The 19,916-nt window shown below is 38.2% G+C and overlaps 4 protein-coding genes across 5 annotated transcripts; 2 read left to right on the top strand and 2 right to left on the bottom strand.

The window, feature by feature from the left end:
• Window positions 1-2,615: 2,615 nt before the first annotated feature.
• LOC114518184 (galactosylceramide sulfotransferase-like) lies at window positions 2,616-4,786 on the bottom strand. The gene is made up of 3 exons (XM_028538126.1): window positions 4,065-4,786; window positions 3,488-3,966; window positions 2,616-3,314 (listed from the first exon to the last, which is right to left on the bottom strand). Exons 1-3 carry the CDS (start codon window positions 4,352-4,354, stop codon window positions 2,659-2,661), a joined length of 1,425 nt encoding a protein of 474 aa, XP_028393927.1. The 5' UTR covers window positions 4,355-4,786; the 3' UTR covers window positions 2,616-2,658.
• Window positions 4,787-6,183: 1,397 nt separating this feature from the next.
• LOC114517945 lies at window positions 6,184-9,925 on the top strand. Its single transcript, XM_028537798.1, has 9 exons — window positions 6,184-6,769; window positions 6,919-6,990; window positions 7,135-7,215; window positions 7,350-7,443; window positions 7,623-7,859; window positions 7,971-9,059; window positions 9,207-9,447; window positions 9,519-9,629; window positions 9,724-9,925. The coding sequence occupies exons 1-9, from the start codon at window positions 6,184-6,186 to the stop codon at window positions 9,835-9,837; spliced, it is 2,625 nt and encodes an 874-aa protein (XP_028393599.1). The 3' UTR covers window positions 9,838-9,925.
• Window positions 8,136-19,851, bottom strand: LOC114518529. 2 transcript variants are annotated; one of them, XR_003686497.1, is made up of 9 exons: window positions 19,460-19,851; window positions 18,947-19,251; window positions 18,734-18,874; window positions 18,333-18,473; window positions 18,031-18,251; window positions 17,581-17,712; window positions 17,259-17,417; window positions 16,849-17,175; window positions 8,136-8,238 (listed from the first exon to the last, which is right to left on the bottom strand). XR_003686497.1 is itself a non-coding variant. In XM_028538566.1 (8 exons), exons 1-8 carry the CDS (start codon window positions 19,669-19,671, stop codon window positions 16,999-17,001), a joined length of 1,488 nt encoding a protein of 495 aa, XP_028394367.1. In that variant the 5' UTR covers window positions 19,672-19,851; the 3' UTR covers window positions 16,816-16,998. The 2 variants fall into 2 exon arrangements, 1 of the variants encoding a protein (XP_028394367.1); XM_028538566.1 differs by lacking the exon at window positions 8,136-8,238 and having other exon boundaries at window positions 16,816-17,175.
• Window positions 10,069-12,111, top strand: LOC114517947. The gene is made up of 4 exons (XM_028537800.1): window positions 10,069-10,347; window positions 11,209-11,436; window positions 11,559-11,829; window positions 11,947-12,111. The coding sequence occupies exons 1-4, from the start codon at window positions 10,172-10,174 to the stop codon at window positions 12,109-12,111; spliced, it is 840 nt and encodes a 279-aa protein (XP_028393601.1). The 5' UTR covers window positions 10,069-10,171.
• Window positions 19,852-19,916: the final 65 nt, after the last annotated feature.

Raw genomic sequence — 19,916 nt, forward strand, 5'->3', positions numbered from 1 at the left:
AAAATTCTAATGTTTGATTGTAAGCTTATGTAAAAAAGACTTTCAACCGTTTCAAAGTTTATGAACAGGCGTCTTAATCCATGCAAGTACACTTTTAAAATACCCCTACGCATGCAACAAAATTATATAACTATTCATACACCTTGGTCCTTGAAAGCCTGACATCTAATACGAGAGTTAACTATGCTAGACCGAGCTAGACTTCTCTATATAGAACTGCTGAACTGCGGTATAATAAAATTTCAAAAATAAACTATCAACGTAATTGCTTTAATTGGCGTTTTTGTTATGAAAACAGAATCTGAAGTTGTTCGGGTTTAGTCCAGGCAAACAGCTAGAGCAAAATGGATATCCGCAGGAGTTAACTCGTAGAATTATTTCATCCTTTTAGCTTCTTGTCTATTGATTTGCGGTGGCCACCACTGCCATAATATGCGAGTTTAATGCAGAACATTTATACGGGATCACATCAGAGGTCACTGTCAGTATTGTGAAATCAACTTTTCACTTCACACAGGAGCAGTGATCGTGTAGAATTGATCTTTACTCGATGTTACAGATACTGAGCGAAATAACTTAGGTTTAAAATACGGTGAAATTATGTCAAAAGCCTAATAATTTATACTGTTAAGCACTTTGCCTTAAGATCTCATTGAAATGCGCTATACCGCTATACGAAAGGTGTAAATGGACCAAACTCGATGACATATGTAACTTGAATAACACAAATTAAACTTTATCCGCTCGGCCTCGGGTGTCATATGGCAAGGGTAAATCATCCACGCTTTTCCTCTACAAATTTCAGCCTTATAGCAAGGTTTCTTTTCGATGTCTCATTGTGCCAATGTGCCCAACTGTGGCTCGGTTTCCGCTTCAGTAAATTTAAGTCGATGTTTGCTTTTTCAATATAACGTATATGAACTTACTTTATATATTGCTTATCGACGTTTTCTTACTTGAATTACAAATTATAAGTTTTACGAGGGGTTTAGGTTAGGCTACGCGCGACTAAAATAGTTCACAAACCGCAAGAAAATAACGTTTAAGGTAACATATGCTGAATAACTCAAAATAGCGAATTTAATGTCATACATTACGAACCTTTCGTTTCGTCTCCCAATAACATTGGTTTTGCCTCAAATCGGCTAACCGCCAAAGCGAAGATTAAAACCACCAAAGTCTTCATGTCGAAAACAAAATTTTTTGTACAAAAATGAATTGAACTGTTCTTGTGTAGATGTTGGTCTTATATGATGGGCTTGGCAGATGAGAGGTGATAAAATAGAATAATATTTTTCCGCTGTTGTGCCCGCCCACCCTCAGCAATTTGCGTACGGAAGATGTGAAATTTGCATAGATCGAATTACGTATTCTCTGATGCGAAGCGGCTTACAAACTTCCCCTCTGAACAAAATGCGGCAATTTAATCTCTCCTAGAGATTTTCTGCCGAATAGATTGACTAGTATTTCTCAACACAATAAACTTAACCGACGAATTCAAACCTCGGCTTAAGTCATGAAGTTTTCAGATATAAGTGTGTACAATACATTCGTGTCGAAACCTGATAAAAAAAGCGCCCCACTGCGGACAGAAATCGTTTATTTTAATGATGGATTAGAGGCCTTGTGATTTCCACCAATCATGAAGCGCCTCGTTGTTTTGAAATGACCATGATTGTACACATTTAGGAATCATCGAGATTTTAATGAACGGGGGAAATAACTTTCGCCGGAAATTTTAGTGTCAGGCTTATGTTCGCGCCTTAACGAAAGGACCGTTACATTTCTCTCCCGTTCTTCTTCTGGAAATAAGGTGTTGAGCTTTCGGTTTGCAATACCATGCATGCGCGATGCGTGACATACACGTGAGCAGGGGGTAACTTACTAAACTTAAACTATTATAACTTTAAGCGTTTTTTAAATGCAAACGATAGCATGCACCGCCGAGATTCTACGACAGAATACGATCAGACTCGTCATTTTTTAACCAAAATGTGCGCTGTATGCTCACGCCATCTCAGTCTGAAGCAACTCGTAGTTGTCGGCGTTTGACTACAAAATTGGCCGACAAACACAAAAACTCGACGACAATGACCAGCTCTGCATAATGAATGACGAATCTCATCGTAGTTAAAGCTAAAGCTCCCAATTTTTTCGTCGGTGAGTGCTTGGGTGTTGACGAGAAAATTGGATTTCTAACCAATACCTGTTGATTGCTTGCAAAACATCCCAAACTTATAATTAAAAATAATGCACAGAAATTTTAATTATTCAGGTGTATCTTATGAATTATGGTGCACGACACGGCTTTAGAAGGCACGCGAAGCTCTAAGAAAACGTGAAGGCGTGGTCTCGTCAGAGGTCCGACAGAGGTTTCACCAGTTCTACGGTTTTCGCTCCTTCTTGATAAACTGGGGCGTAACTACAAAAGAAATCCGTCGGGCAGAACTGAATATATGAATATCACACTCCCCCACCCGCCTAATTACCGTTCTAGTTACGCCACTGTTCATGAAGTCATGAAGACCAACAAACCAAAAAATATGGCGGCCGTTTTAGTGACCCAGCAAGTAGTGCTGGAATCGTTATATCATTTGCAACATTGCAAGACGAGTAGTGACATACTGTTTACTAGTATAGCACCTATAGTCTTTGCTGTTATGACGTAACAGCACGGGGTGGCTCAGCAAACTTGATATTCGCTGCAATTTGTAGCCTTTCAATAAGCTCCCTCGTTGAAGGTCGCTTCTTGCCCTCTTTCTCCAGTAACGTCTGATAAGAGCCTCGCGGCTTGTACTTGTTGCGAAAATAGTCGATATAATCTACTTCATTACGCAACATTTTCATGCAAAAATACCGGTCATATGACCGCACTTCGGGATTTAAACGAAAGCTCAAAATATCACCGCTTGAATTGAACGCGTTTTCAGTAAACTGGCGTTTTTCCACACAGGACGCCTGCATTTTCGAATTCATTTGACGAAATTTATCCAGGTCTTTCCGAAAAGACGGTCCATAGTCAGCAATTTTCTTCCATAAAGTTCTGTTGAAGTGTTCGTAAAGTATTACATCAGCCTTGTTCCAGTAGCGAATATTTTTCTTCACTTGCTCGTCACGGTGGTAGGCAGATTTATGACGCCTTTGGTTGAACTTCACGTATAAAATATCGCTCATCGTCCAGCAAAATGCCTTTTTTAGGACCAGAAGGCTTTCATCAAAGTACTCCATGATCAAAACCAGTTCAAAATCGCGATCCAGTTTCTTAATTTCGTTCCTTACTCGCGTCATGTTGTTGTAAGCAGGAGGGTACATGCCTGTGTGGGTAAAGACAAAAATTCAATCCTGGGTGCCTAAGCCTCATAACTTACTCAACCTCTTCAATTCATTTCTCTACTCCTGTATCACAGGTCTTCTGGACCAGCACAGTCCACACTCGTGGACAGACCTTCCTTAACCTCGTAGGATAGCCTGTTAGAAATAGCCTTACCTAGGTCAAAAAACATTGGATTCTTCACCAGTTGCATCGGCTCTGGAATTCCGTGATGTTTGTCTCGCAGCTGGTACAACTTTGGGACTGGATTTTTCAAGAAATCTGCCAGCGGATTCTTCGAATCTTTCAAATCTAAAAATTTTTCAAACCCCATATAATTAAATGTAGACTCGTATTGGTCGACTGGATCTCGCAGGATTGTGATGTATTTCGCGCCCTTTCTCATGATCAGTTGCATTGTGGGACGATTATATCGAGCATGGTTGCTAAGGATGCTGGGCGTGTCGCCATCGAGTCTCCACAGATCAACCGCTGACCAGTGAAATAGAGCAGGCCAGTAAAAACGGAGGAAGTAGCCCATTGGTAGCGCAACTTTTACGTCGTTCATGTCGGCAAAACGGTTGAGGATGTTTGTGATTGTGCTGCTTCCCGTCTTATGAGTTTTTATGAAGACAACAACCTCATGTTTCTTGCAACTAAAAATATTATAGCATAGAAATTTGAAGTCGATATAAAAACATACTACGTATATAGAAATAAATAATTGACTTTGGTAGAAGGTCATCTGTCGTACCTTCGCTTGTAAGTGTCTTCGTTTCTTCGCAGGAAATCTACAGATCCACTTAATTCCATCTTCGGCCGTTCATGACGTTTTGGAAGATCTTTGTTGACCGCTATTTCTGTGTCATTTTCTTTGGCGAAACTTGTGAGATCTTTTTGTATCGATCGCTTTTTGCTTAGCTTAAAATCCACGCTCTCATCTTTCAGGGTATTTTTATTGAAAATTTTACTTACGATACAAACGATAATTACCACTAGAGCTGCCATAATGCAGACTCTTATACCCCGTTTTCGCAAAATCATTGAAATACCAAGCCATACAAGGGTCAACCTTTTATCAATGAGATGATAGTGATCCTAGGAAATCCAATAAACATCAGCAGATTAAGCTCAGATGTTTGATACGTACAGTTATATCACGGAGTCGTGTTTTAGTTTCGGTCTAAAAGTTCCAACAAACTCTTCATTACGGCCTGTCTTCAAAGTGCAGGCAAATTTCTCGATAGGATTCACGCTGTACCGTCGAATTTCTGAAGGAGAATCCACTTTACTATTTATATATTCCTCCGCGATTTTTTTTAAACGTCTGGTAACGGCCTCTTGGAATCGTTGGAGCAAGTATGGATATTAAGTCTAAGACTTCTGGCTAATTACCGTTAAAATAGATGATAATATTGAAGTAAGGATTAATTTTGTCATTCGTTATCGGACAAAGGAAATGTGTAGTGAAACTATTTTGAATATAGGTGTTTATGTATCGAGAAAGGAATTTGTAAATAATGTTTCATGGCATAAGTAACAACTACCTGTTCAACCTAATTGTATTCATTGTTTTATTGCTGGTACCTTAAGCTTATCGAGGGATTGGCAATGATATGACCGGATGTTCATGGACATAATATGGCCTGATGAGATCGTGAGAGACATTATGGGATATTACAGCTGGGGAGTAGTCTGGATAACATTGAGGAAGAGATGATTAAGAATCATAGCTGAGATGTCGGGGAGATGTAATAACAAGAGATGTATGAGAGCTTATGACAGACATTATGAAATGAAGAGATCAGTGGTAGACAAAAAATGAAAATCGGGAAAAATTCTGGTGCAGTTGATAGACATTATCGAGAAAGTGAAAGTATTCAGGAAAACCAAGAACGAGATTAGCTTCGTGTGGAAGTCAGACAAAGGTAACGCATTTCCCCCTGGAACAGCTCCAGTGAAATATTCTAAGATCAGTTCGTCTAATCAGCAAGCACATGGTCACGGTTGCGTCCGCAAATTTCAAACTCCCCCTACACTAATTGGAACATGATTTGAATAATGCGCCACCTGCTAGTGGAATTGCTTTTGCTGTTGCTTGACAACTAAAACAACACTATTTTGATTAGCTGACGACAGAATTCAGCATATATTCTGACAAAAAATCATCGCATTACAAGATTGACACAAAAGATTTTCAAAGGCAAGTTGTGATAGAAAACCTGTAACTTTAAAGGAATTAAATCAACCTTTCATTAGCTCGCGTCGAGGCCATTTTCTCTTTGCTCAAAGCGGTGGCATGCTTGCATCAAGCGGCTTGGGATATATTAAATAATTGAAGTACTAAATCCACACGTCTCGTCAAGGTCCAAATTCATTACATCGAATTCTTCACATGGGTTGGTGAGCAACTGAAACAGCGACTAAGAGACGAAGGATTGGTCGAGGACAGGTGAATTGATATTCGAAACATAGAACAACATCATTATATTTCCTTATTGAAGTGTAACAATACATTACGCGAGTTGTTCAATTGCAAGCATACCTTTTCGCTTGGCTTCATATGATATTCCTTTGATGCAACAGTAGTTAATCATATTTTGAATTGAAAAAAAATCCGTAATCTTCTCTACGAGACAGAAGACATCCTGTAGAGAATAAACAGCTCTTTGTTTGTCACATCAATATTTGGATATCGTTTCGTGATATCTTAAAGTCATACTGAAGAATAGACATACACAGCTCACATCTTTATTGTTTGTATATGACATACACTGCAGAGTTTTTTGACAATGCAGTCGAAGCCAATTTTTAACAAAAGGTTATACAAAGCCCACGCTGGGATAACAATATCAAAAAGAGCAAGTGACATAATGCAACGGAGTGCAAACAAACCCAGAAGTGAAGTCGATCTTCGTGAAATTCGCTCGATCATCTCAGGGTTAAGAGAGATCCACAAAAATTTCGAATTTGTCAAAACGGCTTTGAGTCATGCTGTCACCTATGAAAAACACGAAGGCGACGTACGGATTGAAAAGAAGAAGAACGAGGCTCAAATGTCTTGCTATTATATCCTGAGTGGGTCGATAGAAGCTTTTTACACGGTCAGGAATAATAGCTGGAGTCTGCCACATAAGGAGAGGACGATTTCTTATACAAATGTTGCAGGCGATTACATAGGACAGCTCTCAGCTGATGGGCCAAATTTTGATTTACCCTCCCCGGAGTCAATGAATACTATAGGGCATTGCGAGTTTCTACGAATCGACAGAGCCGTGTTCCACGAAAAGATACAAGAGGCTCAACGGTTGTTTCGGAACGAAATAGTGCAATTCTTAAATGAGACAACATTCCTTAGCAAGATTACTGAAGAAGATAGGGCGAAGCTCGTGTTGCAAATGGCTAAACAGGTAGGAGAATATTTCAAATATATGCAAGTTCAGGCTGAATGTACGGATAGTAATTAATTATGAAGTATGGCGCGCAGCGCTACAGTAGAGTCGTGCTGCTCATTTCTGTAATTTGCTGTGTGAATGTACAGAAAACAGTTCCGTTTCAGTGTTTAGCCACACTTTAAAAAAATGAAACGTACAACGCATTCTTTTCAGGAATTCCCCCTGCTGGAAAACAGATCTTGTATCAAGGACAGAAGCAAGAACATGCATTTTTCGTAGCAAAAGGTAAATACGAGTCATCTGTTTTGCTCGTTTGCATTATCAACAAGAATATAATATTGTTAATTTCGTACAAACGGTGAATGCAAATTGTAGTGTATAGTCAGTGGATTGACTGCGAATTCTATTTTTTTCAATTTTTCGTTTCAGGGAGATGCGTGTATCATCGACGAATATATCTTCCAGAACAAAACCGAAGTGAGCTTTTTAAAATGGGATACATCGAAAGAGGTAACGTCTAATGAGTTTTGTGATTGTGAAGAAGCATCGAAATCTCTATTTATAGGGATGGCTGACCAGCTTTTGAACTGACGCTATCACAAAGTCACAAACTATAAATATATGATCTTCATACATTGATATAGGCTCGTATTTTGATGCTACTTGCATCCTTGATGACCAAAATAGCAGGTTTTCGGTGAGTGCTGTTGGACCAGTGACATGTTATTTACTGAACAAGTAAGTAGAAAACACGTCATTGATTCCTTGATAAAGGAATGTCCTTATGATTTTGAATCATTACTCATTAGCCCAAAGATAAAACGTCTGTAGATCATGAGTGATAGGTTATCGATGGTACATCAAAAAAACAACAAAAACAAGTGAATTCCAATCCATTTAAATTTTCATTTAAACAGGTGGACGATAAAAAATAGTGAAAGTCTGCTACGAGCTTTCGCCACCAACAGACCGTCATTTCCGACTGATAAGGAAATAGAATGCTTAGTAAGAGAAAGTGATGAATGGCAAAGTTATAAACGAGATGCTGTGTGCGATGCTTTTGTCACAAAACAGAAAGCAACCTCCAGAATCGTACCTCAGAGTAATATACCACCAGCACTGGACGCAGCAATCAAACACGGAATATCGTTAAGGTTAGAACAAATCACGGTTTTGCATGTTGGGACTAGTTCAATCTTTTTTTGAACTGTGCATGCTTTGCGAGGATTTCACTTCCCCTCCTGAATTGCCTTTCATCTTACTAGACTAGAACGACGTAAGGACATGATCAGTACTCCATCTGATGACTTGGATCTAAGTTCGCGAAGATCCCGGGCATCTTCGTCACAGTCGAGAGAATCCACAGTTAAGGACAACACTACATCTGTCTTGAAAGCCGTGATGTTGATGAAACGATCCCGTGGCTCTATTCAAAAGGACAACAGTGAAGATATGCTTTCATCTTCTAATCAGCACCATGGAAATAGATTGAAGCCAAGTTCAAAGAGAGACGGTTTGCATTCCGCGCCAGAACTAAAACATTGGAAAGGTAAGAATTATTGCAAGGTGGATGGGAAAATAAGCATGACAGAACTGAAAGGAAATGGGCAAAGACAAACGCGGAAGCAGTATGAAAACTCCAGCTCAAACCTCGTTCACAAAAGAAGCAAAACTGTTGCTAGGAGAGGCATATCTTCTAAAGCATTCTCCGCTGAAGAACTACTTTGCAAACAAGACAGGAATAGACCAAAGACCGTACCAAATGGGAACCCGCAGACACTCAATGGTAACCCTGCTTCAAACCAATGTTCTTTCACGAGGATTAAGAAAAAGAACGGCAGTCAACTGGAAGCACGTGGAGATGACCGCCCCAGGTCGACGCCAACCTCGCACGCGCGTGGCCAGGAGAAAAAGGGCGTGTTTGACGATCGATGGGTGACGCATGATAAGAAATTCAAAGTCAAACAGATTGTAAATACACGAATTCCAGGGAGGGAAAACCCGGTGGAAGACCAGTACCGGCGATTCGAACCCAGTATGTTTACGTACCTCGATACTATCAATAATTTTGACAAGGAAAAAGAGATCGACCCGTGCGGAGCAAAGCTCAAGTCTGCTATCTGGTTAAAGAAAGCCAAAGAGAAGCTGGCAACGGGAGGTAGGGATTATAATCCCGGGAGAAGTCCTATCATTGTGATTGAAGAGTTTTGTGCCGGGAATGAGGGAACATGGGATGAGGAGAGTGGGTATGAGTCACATGGAAAGAAAAAGATCAAAGATAGCGCAGCAAGTATGGAGATGTTACTGGAAGACAGTGATAAAGAAAATGTGGCAGAAGAAGTGAGAAAGGATGAGTAAGTAGCTGAATAATCGTCACGACATAGATGGATGGAAAACAAGGCAGATGAAAGTGGAACTAGACTTTAAATAAGATCAAATTTTGGATCAGTATTCGAGTAATATTTCTGATCCTGAATAATTTTTTATTAAAATCTTTTAAGGTGGATCACGTCTGTGCATGAAACACGTCACGAGGCAGAACATTGTATCGAACAAGCGAGAAATGACATCGAGATGTTGGAGAAGAAATTATTCCAGCTTGGCTGGACTCCTGATATGCTGAACGAGAAGGAGAGGATACGAAATGAAAGACGAAAACGAAGTTGCAGAAGTAGCAATGAAGATATGCTGGAAGAGGATGTTGAACCACAGCGAAAGATCGATATCACAAAAACAAAACAGGTGAGAATGTGAAAACGGTTTCTATAAAGTACAAAGGAAGGAATTAAGTTGTGTATTCCGTATTCTCATAGCCGCAACAGAGAAAACACAAGATGATAAAACGTCAAGATTCCATTCAGAAGATACTAGAGAAGAAAGATCTTATCAGAAGGCATCAAAGTTGGTCAGAGGAAGAAAAAACGGTATGTTGTTTGTTCCATTGTTGGTTTCGCCAGAGAATTTTCATTACTCGGATCCGTAGCAGTCATGTAATAAATAAAGACTTCTATTTTACAGCCGAACCGGAAACCGACATTAGTGAAACGTTACTCAACAGGTTCCGCAATAACAGGAAACTGTGCTCAGTCTCGGACAAGAATCCTAAGAACAAGAACGTCAACAGTCTCATAGATGAAAGACCTTATTGAAAAACTCATTTTCGCTCTCAACTGTGGATAATGAACATTGTTCTAGTACAGACCATAATTGAATTTTAAACAATAATTGCGAAAATGAAATAAAATAATAATTTATTCTTTATTTTCTCAAAGACTGGTTCTTGTAGGTAAACTGTTAATTATTTATTCTTCATAACAAAGAACACACGTGCGTTTTTGCAAAAACAATATGCATGTCATAGACACAAAACTATAATAAATAGTAAACGTCTACTGATTCAGACAAATATGGAATATGAAATGTCGACTTTTTCAAAATACGGCCAGAACGTTGATTTTAGGCCGCCATGAAATGCACGTTTAGTAAAATTTTGTTATTTATGGCGACAAGTGGCCTGATAGGATTCATTGTGTATCGTTGGCTGTTCGAAACTCGCTCGAGGTTCGAGGGAACGGTTAGTAGTTTAGACGCTGAACACGTAGACGAGGAAAAGAGGAAATTCGTTACATTGTTGTCAAAAGAGTAAGTTTATACCTTTATACAGGCATTATAATACGGAATTTTTACAAGGACACACATTGTCTTTAGGTTCAATAATCACTTAGTCTTAGAAATTACAACGTGAAATTACAACGCAAGCATATAAAAAAGAGCATAGCCATGCAAAGCACGGTCCGTCAGTCTCTAGCCTTTTTTAATATATAATATATTCAATAATGTCAATTTTATAATAGAAACAATAATTATTTTAAATAGTCAAATTAAAATTATATTAGACATTTTTGTCCATGAGGCATGATTTTTAACTACACACTTTTCCATTTACAAGGACACATTCGTCTTTTACAAGGACACAAAGTGTGTCAAAAACACGCGTATTATAATGCCTGCCTTTATATCAGTTATCACCTCCTAATTTGTAAAAAAAGTTAATATCAATTCACATAGAACAAACAAAGTAACTTTATCAATTGTTCAAGCTCTTTATATATTTAATGAGTCAAATCAATCAAACAGATCTAAAAAAGTCAATTAAACTGTCTGCCTGATTTTGGCATCATTTTTGTTTCTCTCACGGGCAATTAAGAAACTAGACGTTTCATTGACGAAACGTCTGCATTATCAGTGAGCGATCAAAGTTATCTTAAAGCTTTTTCATGACCTAATTTCTATACCCTTTTGTGCGATTGTTTTTGAGCATTTTACGTACAAACATCAAGAAGAAGATTTTATCAATATCTTTATCAGAATATAACTTCTCTATCACCTTATCACTGGAAGGTGACACTTATCATCATATGTCTATCGATGATCCAAGGAATCAGCCTTCGGGTAGAGTAGCCTGCAAAAGCCTGAACACTCGGACTGCCTTTTCTCTTTTAGCAACGACATAAAGATTGTCTACGTCGATAATGATCATATAGAGGACACTGAAGACCCACGTCTTAAAAAGGCAGTCACTAATACACCCGGTGACGTCACTTCTACTCCATCACTCCAGTCGTATTACGAGTCCAGCAGCGCGGGTACAGAAAATCCTTACAGCATCGAGTGGGATGAGACGATTGATTATGATCACTACGGAAAAATCGCCTTCAATGAAACTAAAAGGTATGATATTAGCGGAGGATAACCTTTGGAATAAGAGTTTCCGTGTTTGGGATGGCCTGATCCAAGCACAGGCTTCGACCAATCAGAACACGCGTTATATACATGTTATTTTATAATTTCAGATCAATGGATCTTAGCGACAAACCCAAAGACACTATTGTTCTTGTACAAGAGCGTTACCATAGTAACAGTCCAATCACGAACATCATGTACAGATACGGTGACCAGAATCAGCTCACATTCGCTCTACCAAAGAAACCAAGTTTTCAGGGATATCGGCCTTTGAGATTTCATCCGAGTTTTGTAGATACCAGCTTGACATTTTCTAGCCAAATTAATATGCTGATCAATCCCACGTACCGATACGAGACGCTGAGAAGGTTTATGCCAATGGTAATTAGGTTTAATGTGCTGTATGAAACCAGATTTATATTTTCTATTTGAGAGAATAATCAGTGCACAAATGAAGATATTTATTTCAATGGTCAACATACTTCTTTCTGTTCACAGGACACTGTGTTCATCGCTGTTCTATACGATCCTGTTAAATCCTTAATTTCAAGATTGGTTAGCCATCCCTTATTTGGAAATTATAAACTTAAAAAACGGTTGAAGATTGTTAAGAAACTGGTTCGAAGAAGGAAAGTTTTTGGAGATGAATACACAAATTGTTAGTACTGAACTTCCATCGAAAATTTATTTCTTCACTAGCAACAAGTTCTGCAACTCTGCCTTTTAAACACGCAACACCTAAATCGACAGCATATTCAGCCAGAAAATTCCATAACTTATCTTGATGCTGGAGGATTTCGTGTGACAAATGCACTAACACGCACGTTTATCTGATTTTTAGCAATGGCCTCTGAATTTGGCTATTCAAAAAGGCAGGAGCAACTAAACCGAACAACAGAGGAAATAATAGAAGAACTTAAAGCACAATTCAAAATCGTTTTGATAGGAGATTACTTGGACGAATCTCTGGTTGTTTTAAAAAAACTCCTAAATTGGTCCCTGGCGGATCTCGTCCATTTTCCCAGAAAGAATATGAATTTTGGTGGAATACAGACTGAGGTAAATAGAAAGATATAGAAAATAGCATTCATATAGCAAGTATTAATATACCTTTTTTATCTTTCAAAAAGGATGCAATTGTGGAACACAACAAGTTGGATCAAAAGATCTACGGTTATTTCAACAAGACATTCTGGCAAACAGTGAATTCCTTTGGGTCTGACTTCCTGTCGGATCTCAAAGAACTTGAGAGCTTCAATGAAAAACTCGCAAGCTTTTGCAAAACACCTTTCGAGATCACCACAAATAGAGAACGTAATACGGTGTGCAAAAAGATGAAATGGGACGAAAGAGAATACGTCATTCATCTCAAGCAGAAATACCAAGCTATGTCAAACTCTGAGTTAAATTCTGGCTTACAGTTTCTTAAGAATTCATTAGATATCTATTTTAATACAACGGTTAAAGAAATACAACGGTATTTAGAAAGTTAGGTGGTTGTTTATACGTGCAGAAACGTGCCTTAATATTTATTAGCTAAAAGGCTTTAAGTGTATTTAGCTAGGGGTTTATTTGAGTTCTAATTTAAACGCTTGTTTCAAAGTTGATATATCAAGTTTGGTATACATGCATGGTATAAATAAATGAGCCGGAATTGCATGGTGCCAAAAATGATCTGATTTATAGATCTTATCTAGGGGGTTTGATAAAACCCTCAAGTTTTATCGGTTAAAGAAAGCATATAGCCTTTTTTTGGTCGGTTGGTGTATAAACAGTATATACAAACATCATCCACTGACTTAAACTGTAGCATGTATCGATATCACCAGTAAAAACATGAAAGCAAAGCTCTAAGTCTCAAATGTTATGCGTTTTAGAAGTGTACACATAACTTATTGATTGGACATTACATGCGAAACTTTGAGAATCTGATTTACATTTTATTTAACGATTTATCAAGAGACGAGTGGGACGACGCAAGGAACCAAGGCAACCGTGACCCCTGGATGATATACACGCACTGGCTCAACTTCAACCTTGGATTTTATTCAGTAGTTTAATTTATTCGGAATGTTTAAAGTTTCTGCGTATATTCTAAAAAATGAAGTTGACGCCATGTGCATATAATCGTATACGCTTTAGAATATTACCAAACATGAAGAAATATAGAAGACGTATATAATATATATTGTGAATTTGTGATTGCTAAAAAGATAATAATTCGAGATGGCACCATGTTGACTTATGGTCTTTTTGTTCACAAGTTTAACATATCCTAACTAAACATTGGTAATTACATATTGTATGCATGTATGTAAGTGTTTATACATTAAACTTGAAGCATATATACTTTACAAACTTCATCCTGAGGTTCAATAAAAAAGATTGGACCTTTTTCATGTGATATCATTGAAGTATATGCACCCGGGATTTTAAACTGGTTGAGGAACTCACCACTGTTCGAGTACACGAGGAGATGGGTCTGGCGAAATATATCATTACTAGAATCATCGTCACTATCAGTGTCAGTATCACTGTCAGAAGAATCATTTTTTTTATTGAAAAAATGAATCAGTTTCCTAATCTTAAATTTTCTAGGGCGATTGTTATCAACGTCATCATCACTACAATCAATCCAGTCGACAGCATAAACACTGATGAGAATTGTTTCGTTGACATGATTAAATATCACATTAACGTAAACATATGCGGAAATTTCTAAATCAGATACATGCACATGAACTCGGCGTGTTAGCTTACCATCAATTGTAACGATGTACATGTAGAATTCACCATTAGTTGTCATCAAACCGATAATTATTTCATTTTTATTGGAGACATTAAGGCTAAACCTGTTAGCGTTATAAAGAAGTTCATCTATAAATGTCAGCGGAAATTTGTAGTCATATTTGGCCGTTATAACATCGCAGATAAACATGATTCCGGCAACGCTGTCGTAGATGACCAATTTACCATTTTTGGTCACCCTCATCACGGCAAGCTTTATTGGATTATCGATCACTTTAAGAAATCTGTCCGCTTTTACATTTCCATTTGCGTTCAAGGTCAATAATTTGTATTGAATAGGAGCATTTTCATAGCCTGAAGTGATTTTTACAACAACATACACATTGTCATTCTTATCAACAGCGAAACAGCAAATATGCTTCAGGACAAAGTCGTCATCACTTTTTTCGGAATTCTGTACTTCGGTATCACTGCCTTTAGTATAGTTTTCCGGGTTAACGGTAAAAAACATCTTGGGCCCATCATTTGTTATGGTTTCAATACAACTAGTTGTCATTTTGAGTAACTCTCCTTTACTAGTTAGTGCACAGTTCTTCCCATTGCCTATATTACTATTCACTTCCCAGGACCAAGGGACATTATCATCGCTAATTTTTTTTCTTAGTGCACAGCTTTCAAACAGTGGATGATAAGACCTTTTGCCAGTCTTTATTTGAGGCCAGTTAAAAGGGCATACCCCTCGCACTTCAAATGTTATGGCAAGACGAACCAAAGCAGCGTTAATTAAGTGTATCGACTTTATGTTATCATTCCTTTTTATTTTGTTGAAACGAGCACGTAAGTGTGATGTAATCCCTTTTCCAGAACCAATCCATACAGAAAACATGGATTGTACAGCTGATAAATCGTGCAACTCTTTCAAATAGAGTAAGCAATCTTGAAGTGCTGCCTCTGTGTCGCCTAAACCTTCGAGAATTCTGCTGGCAATGCGAAGTTTGCTTGCCATTATTCTATCTTCTGTGGTTAGCGCTACGTTGTTGAATGCTTCCGTTGCCAGTCTTCTTGCTTCGTTGAAAGAGTTTTTGGCTAATTTGTAGCGCTCCTGTGATACAATATTCAAGTTCTTAACGAGTGTAGAAAGTTCAGATGCTGTTTTTAAAGCTTCGCATTTTGTATCTGAAAGCTGGTCAACGCTAGTCACCGCAGACGCTCCACGGACCTCACCTTCGTCTTCTATGGCTATGCATTCTTTTGAAGTACTTGCGTTGTCGCAATGGTCAGATGTTTGGAAAGAAATATACAACCTGGTAACGCCTTCTTTGAAAAAGCTGAGACTAGCAAGCAAATCCTTTCTGGACAAACCATCGAGTTTCGACTTAATATCATCGATTTCTCGAACAATAATCTGCCTGCAGGCGGCATCCGTAAGGTCTCCGTCATCAAGTTTTTCTGCAGCATAGTCTCGTAGTTTACTGCATAATAAACCGATCGTTGAATTTAATATACCATTCACTATTACAGACATGTTTACTTCAAGACAATTTTAAGGCCACTAAAGGCTAAAGCAAATTACTTCCTTGTCTTTCAAATATTATCAGTGGTATTGACTATTGAGTGCATTTTTTACCTCAGTGAATGTTAGCTATTTGGCTGCATGCTGTGATTTTGTTGACTAAGCAAAAAAGTAAAAATCGTTAGCTGTTCGTAAAATGTACAGAAATCAATTTGTATTAATATCATGATATTTTACGTTCACAATTATAAATAGCGGTAGACTGGTAGTGACTTAAGGCAGCCGGTATAGAGAGCCACAGAGCAATCATATATAGAATCACTCTCGCAGAACAGCGCTGACTGGAGTGGTTTGACCACAACCCACTATCCCCTGCATGTGCACTTCAAAGTATCAAGCGAATGATTTCTGTAAAGATTTTGTTATTTATAAGATGTATTTATCGAAAATAATAGAACATAAGTCATAATATCATCACAACCAACATTGATTCCTAAAAAGAAACTTGTATCCAACTGATAAAATAATTACCCTAAAGAATTTTAATTTGGATATTTTTGTTATTGTGAAATAATCTGTTAGCGTGGGAATACTTTATGTGGTATGTTAAAAATGATAAAAATCACTATGTCCTTTCCTAGAGTGAAAAGAATATGTGCATTTAATATTCTCAAACAAAGTTTAATGTTATTAAACATTCACTTATTATATTGGTTCGCAAAGGTAAATTTCAAATTTATTTTACTGTATGTAAGCGCCCTATATTTCAACCATCAGTTATATTATATAAGCGTCCTGCGTGAAATCCACGCATTGCGAGCGTGACGTCTGTGTCCTCGCTCCGGTTCTGACTTCACAGTTTCTTAGGTCTCGCATGGAGTTCACGGGTTGCGGGATTTTGGTGCCAAAGAGGGGGGGGGAGGGTACTTACTCTGGTCTAATAGTGCATATACACCCATACAAAGGTATTTCGAAAGGCTGGTTGTTTACATGCTTTAACATCAATTTAAATTCAATTTATAAGAAGGCTATTTGAATAGTATATTCAAAACAAATAGAGATCTCATTTACGAACTACTTACTACGTATGTGTTCAATAGCGGTGTATACTGTGTGTATACTGAGATAATATTACTAACCTTGTAATTGTAAATAAAAGAGGATTACATGTTTGAACTGATGTGATGGTATTATAGTTCGGAACAGCGGCTACCCAGTTGACATTCCCAGTTTCAACGCCTACCATCATCAACCATTGACATTCACGGAACAATTCCTATCATCAGCAACTATTTACTGAAATAGCTGACCAACAGTTCTTCCACAGGATAAAATACTGACTCGTGGTAGTGAACTCCGTCTATCGTTCCACCAGGATAGGACGCTGAGATTGGGTAAATATCGAGAAAAGGGACACCAGCTTTGCACATCGCCCCGTTACTGTACGCATTGAACAGTTTTATACGCTAGAAAAGGCCGGGAGATGATTTAGGACTGATATATTCTACAACTCAAGATTTTCCCAACCTTCCCAACCATTTTATCGTACCTGATGCGTGGTGAAGCGTCGAAAACAACCAATATATTTAGACATCGTCTGATCGTGCATCGCAGTAGTGGACTTCCATATCGCTTTTCCTTTGAATTCCTCGCCTAAAACTCTTGCTAATTCACTGATCACCTCTTTATACTGCGCGAAACTGACTGACTGAAATACATGAAGTGGATTCTCACAGTCAAATGAATGCATGAACCTTTCCCACCGAATGGTGTCAAAAAAAGGAAATGGTTATTTTATTTTAGAGTTTTAAAGTGGTTATCATCCTAAAACTGATCTAGTAAATGTAAACTTGGCTAACATTCAGAGCTACCTTGACATAATGAGCCCCGGCGTTATAGAGCAATACAGAATTCTTGTCCATCATCGTTGGCTTCCTTGTAACTTCACGAAGGAAATTGAGAATTTTGGGAACCTCTAATTTTGTACCGTTGCAAGTCTTTATCTAGCAAAATGGTGTCATTCATCAGAATGGATATTGATATCATATAGTGACCTGTACCATAAGTGGTTAACAATAGCATTTATCCGCTAAAACATCCTAAAACACAACACAATGTAATCATCTCACATGCAGAAGATGATTTTTACATGATCCCGCTAAGCCGAGATTCAACGAGGCGTGAGATGACTTTAAGGTATTGAAATGAGTATATAACATGATTCTGGCAGTGATGTATTCATCCTGACAATTGCATGTTCTTGTTTGGTTCCATAAAGACTTATTTCAATACCTCAAAGTCATGTCCCGTAACAATCGTACCGATTCAATCGGCAGGTACATGTCCTTGGGGTAAATCCAGTTAGCCGACACATTGCACATCTGGAAATCCGTCTCACAGAATTCTCGTCGGTTCTTTGACAACGATTCGTAAAAGTAATAGCTCAGAGAATCACCAAATACCCAAAACATCCCTTTTCCTTTTTTATGTCCTCTGATGTAATCCAGGTTCCTCCGTCGTCCCTCAAATATTCGCCACTCCTCTGAAACACCGAAAGATTAGAGAATATTCATATATGTGTCGATGGAAGCGACATGCATCAATATTTAAAAGGTCTATAAACCTGAAGAAGATGGGAAATTGATCTCGTTCATGAAAGGTTTCCATTTATTTTTAAAACTCCAGCGACCGTACCCATCCCATAATTTTTTGCTACACGGCACATCACATTCATTGTCGGCCTGTAGCATTAGTTGAGCGTGACCTGTAATTGTAAGTTTAGCGGGTGTGTGAATTATAATCCCACGGTAAATGATCCTTGATGAACATCACGCAAAATTCTTATAGAGTAGAATAAATACACCCCCCAAAATAACAGCGGTTTGAATCGTAGCCATGTAATTCATTCTTTACATGTATTATACGATATGTAAAAAGCAAAACACTGTTGTTTATTTTAGGTTGCGATAAATTCTGATATTGGATACTGGCTGAACTACCACCAGTTGTTAACAGAAATCTTACCCAGAGCATTTAGATTTGAAGGAAGAACGTTTATAGCCAGAATCCGTCCGTTCTCTATTCTTTTATTGATATAGTCTTGCAAGTCGGCAAAAATTGGATCTGCAACGTCTTTGAGATCTTTGATAACTCCTGAGCAGTGAACTGTATAGGAAAATAATCATTGTATAAATATAATGAAGTATGATTAATATTCTCAGTCATTTATCTACTAACATGTTCTAAACCACTCAACCGGGGGGTTGCGAAATCCATCGCACAATGTGTAGTCCAACCTCACATCTAAAGTATACAACCCAGGTTCCATTATCAGCGCCAGAGCTTCGTAACTGCCATTATTGTGATCAAACACATCAGCTGCCAGGGTTGCCCCCTCACTTCTGATCATTACCCGCCACGAGTCCCCACCATATTTCTTGGGGTTGCCTAATTTGTCTCGTGATTCTATCCATATATGGGTAAACTGGCCGGCTGGTGCCACTCTGACGAAAACTAAGCTGTTGTTAGGAGATGTTCCTTCTCTACAAAAAACGACGAGAAACGTTGACAAATACGATCAGTTAAGTGAGTACGTACTGTATATACACTCTTTACACCGTTGTACACATTCACACAGTGATAAAAAGATTGTGTTTACTGTTTACAGTTGACTTGGTGGCTGAGCCAGAAACATGGAGGCAAAAATAATAACCTTTGCAAAAATAGGAAGACTTCACGATCAAGACTTACGTTGAAATTAACGATTTTGGTTTTTTATTGTATTCCAAATCGTTCTTGCAAGGCTCCAGGATCGCTTGCCAATCAAAAGCAGCCTTTCTCTGTCTACACCAATCCTGTTTGAATTGCCAAATATCGCTATACTGAGCGTAAGTCTTTAGTAACAACGAATGCATCCTAAGACAACTAAATGCTAGAATTGAAAATAAAAGTTCAATATACATGTTGATTTCGTTTTAGAATGCAGGCAGGTTTTGTTATTTAGAAACTTGAACATCCAGTGAAGCGTGAGATCGCATGAGCAGGAGATTGATAAATGAAATCAGTAAATTATTGATCACATTAATTGGCCTTTTTAATCGCTCTAAACTCCCAAATTAGGGAAGTAATTACGCTCCCTTACGGGGTAGGTCAAGTAGAGAAGCAAGGACTATAGCATTGCTTTAACTTTCTTTATGATGAAACATGG

This window comes from Dendronephthya gigantea, unplaced genomic scaffold (genome assembly GCF_004324835.1).
Source record: "Dendronephthya gigantea isolate DGI-Jeju-01 unplaced genomic scaffold, DenGig_1.0 000010F, whole genome shotgun sequence".
Lineage (NCBI taxonomy): Eukaryota > Metazoa > Cnidaria > Anthozoa > Malacalcyonacea > Nephtheidae > Dendronephthya > Dendronephthya gigantea.

Bases quoted from the DNA above. Each gene is read 5' to 3' on its own strand.
- LOC114518184 (XM_028538126.1), bottom strand. From the start codon at position 4,354: ATGATTTTGCGAAAACGGGGTATAAGAGTCTGCATTATGGCAGCTCTA. The intron at 3,967-4,064 runs GTACGACAGATG...TAATATTTTTAG, and splicing joins GAAGACACTTACAAGCGAAG to TTGCAAGAAACATGAGGTTG. The intron at 3,315-3,487 runs GTAAGGCTATTT...TTACCCACACAG, and splicing joins TCCAATGTTTTTTGACCTAG to GCATGTACCCTCCTGCTTAC.
- LOC114517945 (XM_028537798.1), top strand. From the start codon at position 6,184: ATGCAACGGAGTGCAAACAAACCCAGAAGTGAAGTCGATCTTCGTGAA. The intron at 9,448-9,518 runs GTGAGAATGTGA...GTATTCTCATAG, and splicing joins ATATCACAAAAACAAAACAG to CCGCAACAGAGAAAACACAA. The intron at 9,630-9,723 runs GTATGTTGTTTG...TCTATTTTACAG, and splicing joins GGTCAGAGGAAGAAAAAACG to CCGAACCGGAAACCGACATT.
- LOC114517947 (XM_028537800.1), top strand. From the start codon at position 10,172: ATGAAATGCACGTTTAGTAAAATTTTGTTATTTATGGCGACAAGTGGC. The intron at 10,348-11,208 runs GTAAGTTTATAC...TTTCTCTTTTAG, and splicing joins GTTACATTGTTGTCAAAAGA to CAACGACATAAAGATTGTCT. The intron at 11,830-11,946 runs GTAATTAGGTTT...TTCTGTTCACAG, and splicing joins TGAGAAGGTTTATGCCAATG to GACACTGTGTTCATCGCTGT.
- LOC114518529 (XM_028538566.1), bottom strand. From the start codon at position 19,671: ATGTATATTGAACTTTTATTTTCAATTCTAGCATTTAGTTGTCTTAGG. The intron at 18,875-18,946 runs GTTAGTAGATAA...TTTCCTATACAG, and splicing joins GGTTGAGTGGTTTAGAACAT to TTCACTGCTCAGGAGTTATC. The intron at 17,418-17,580 runs GTAGCTCTGAAT...CATGTATTTCAG, and splicing joins CCGGGGCTCATTATGTCAAG to TCAGTCAGTTTCGCGCAGTA.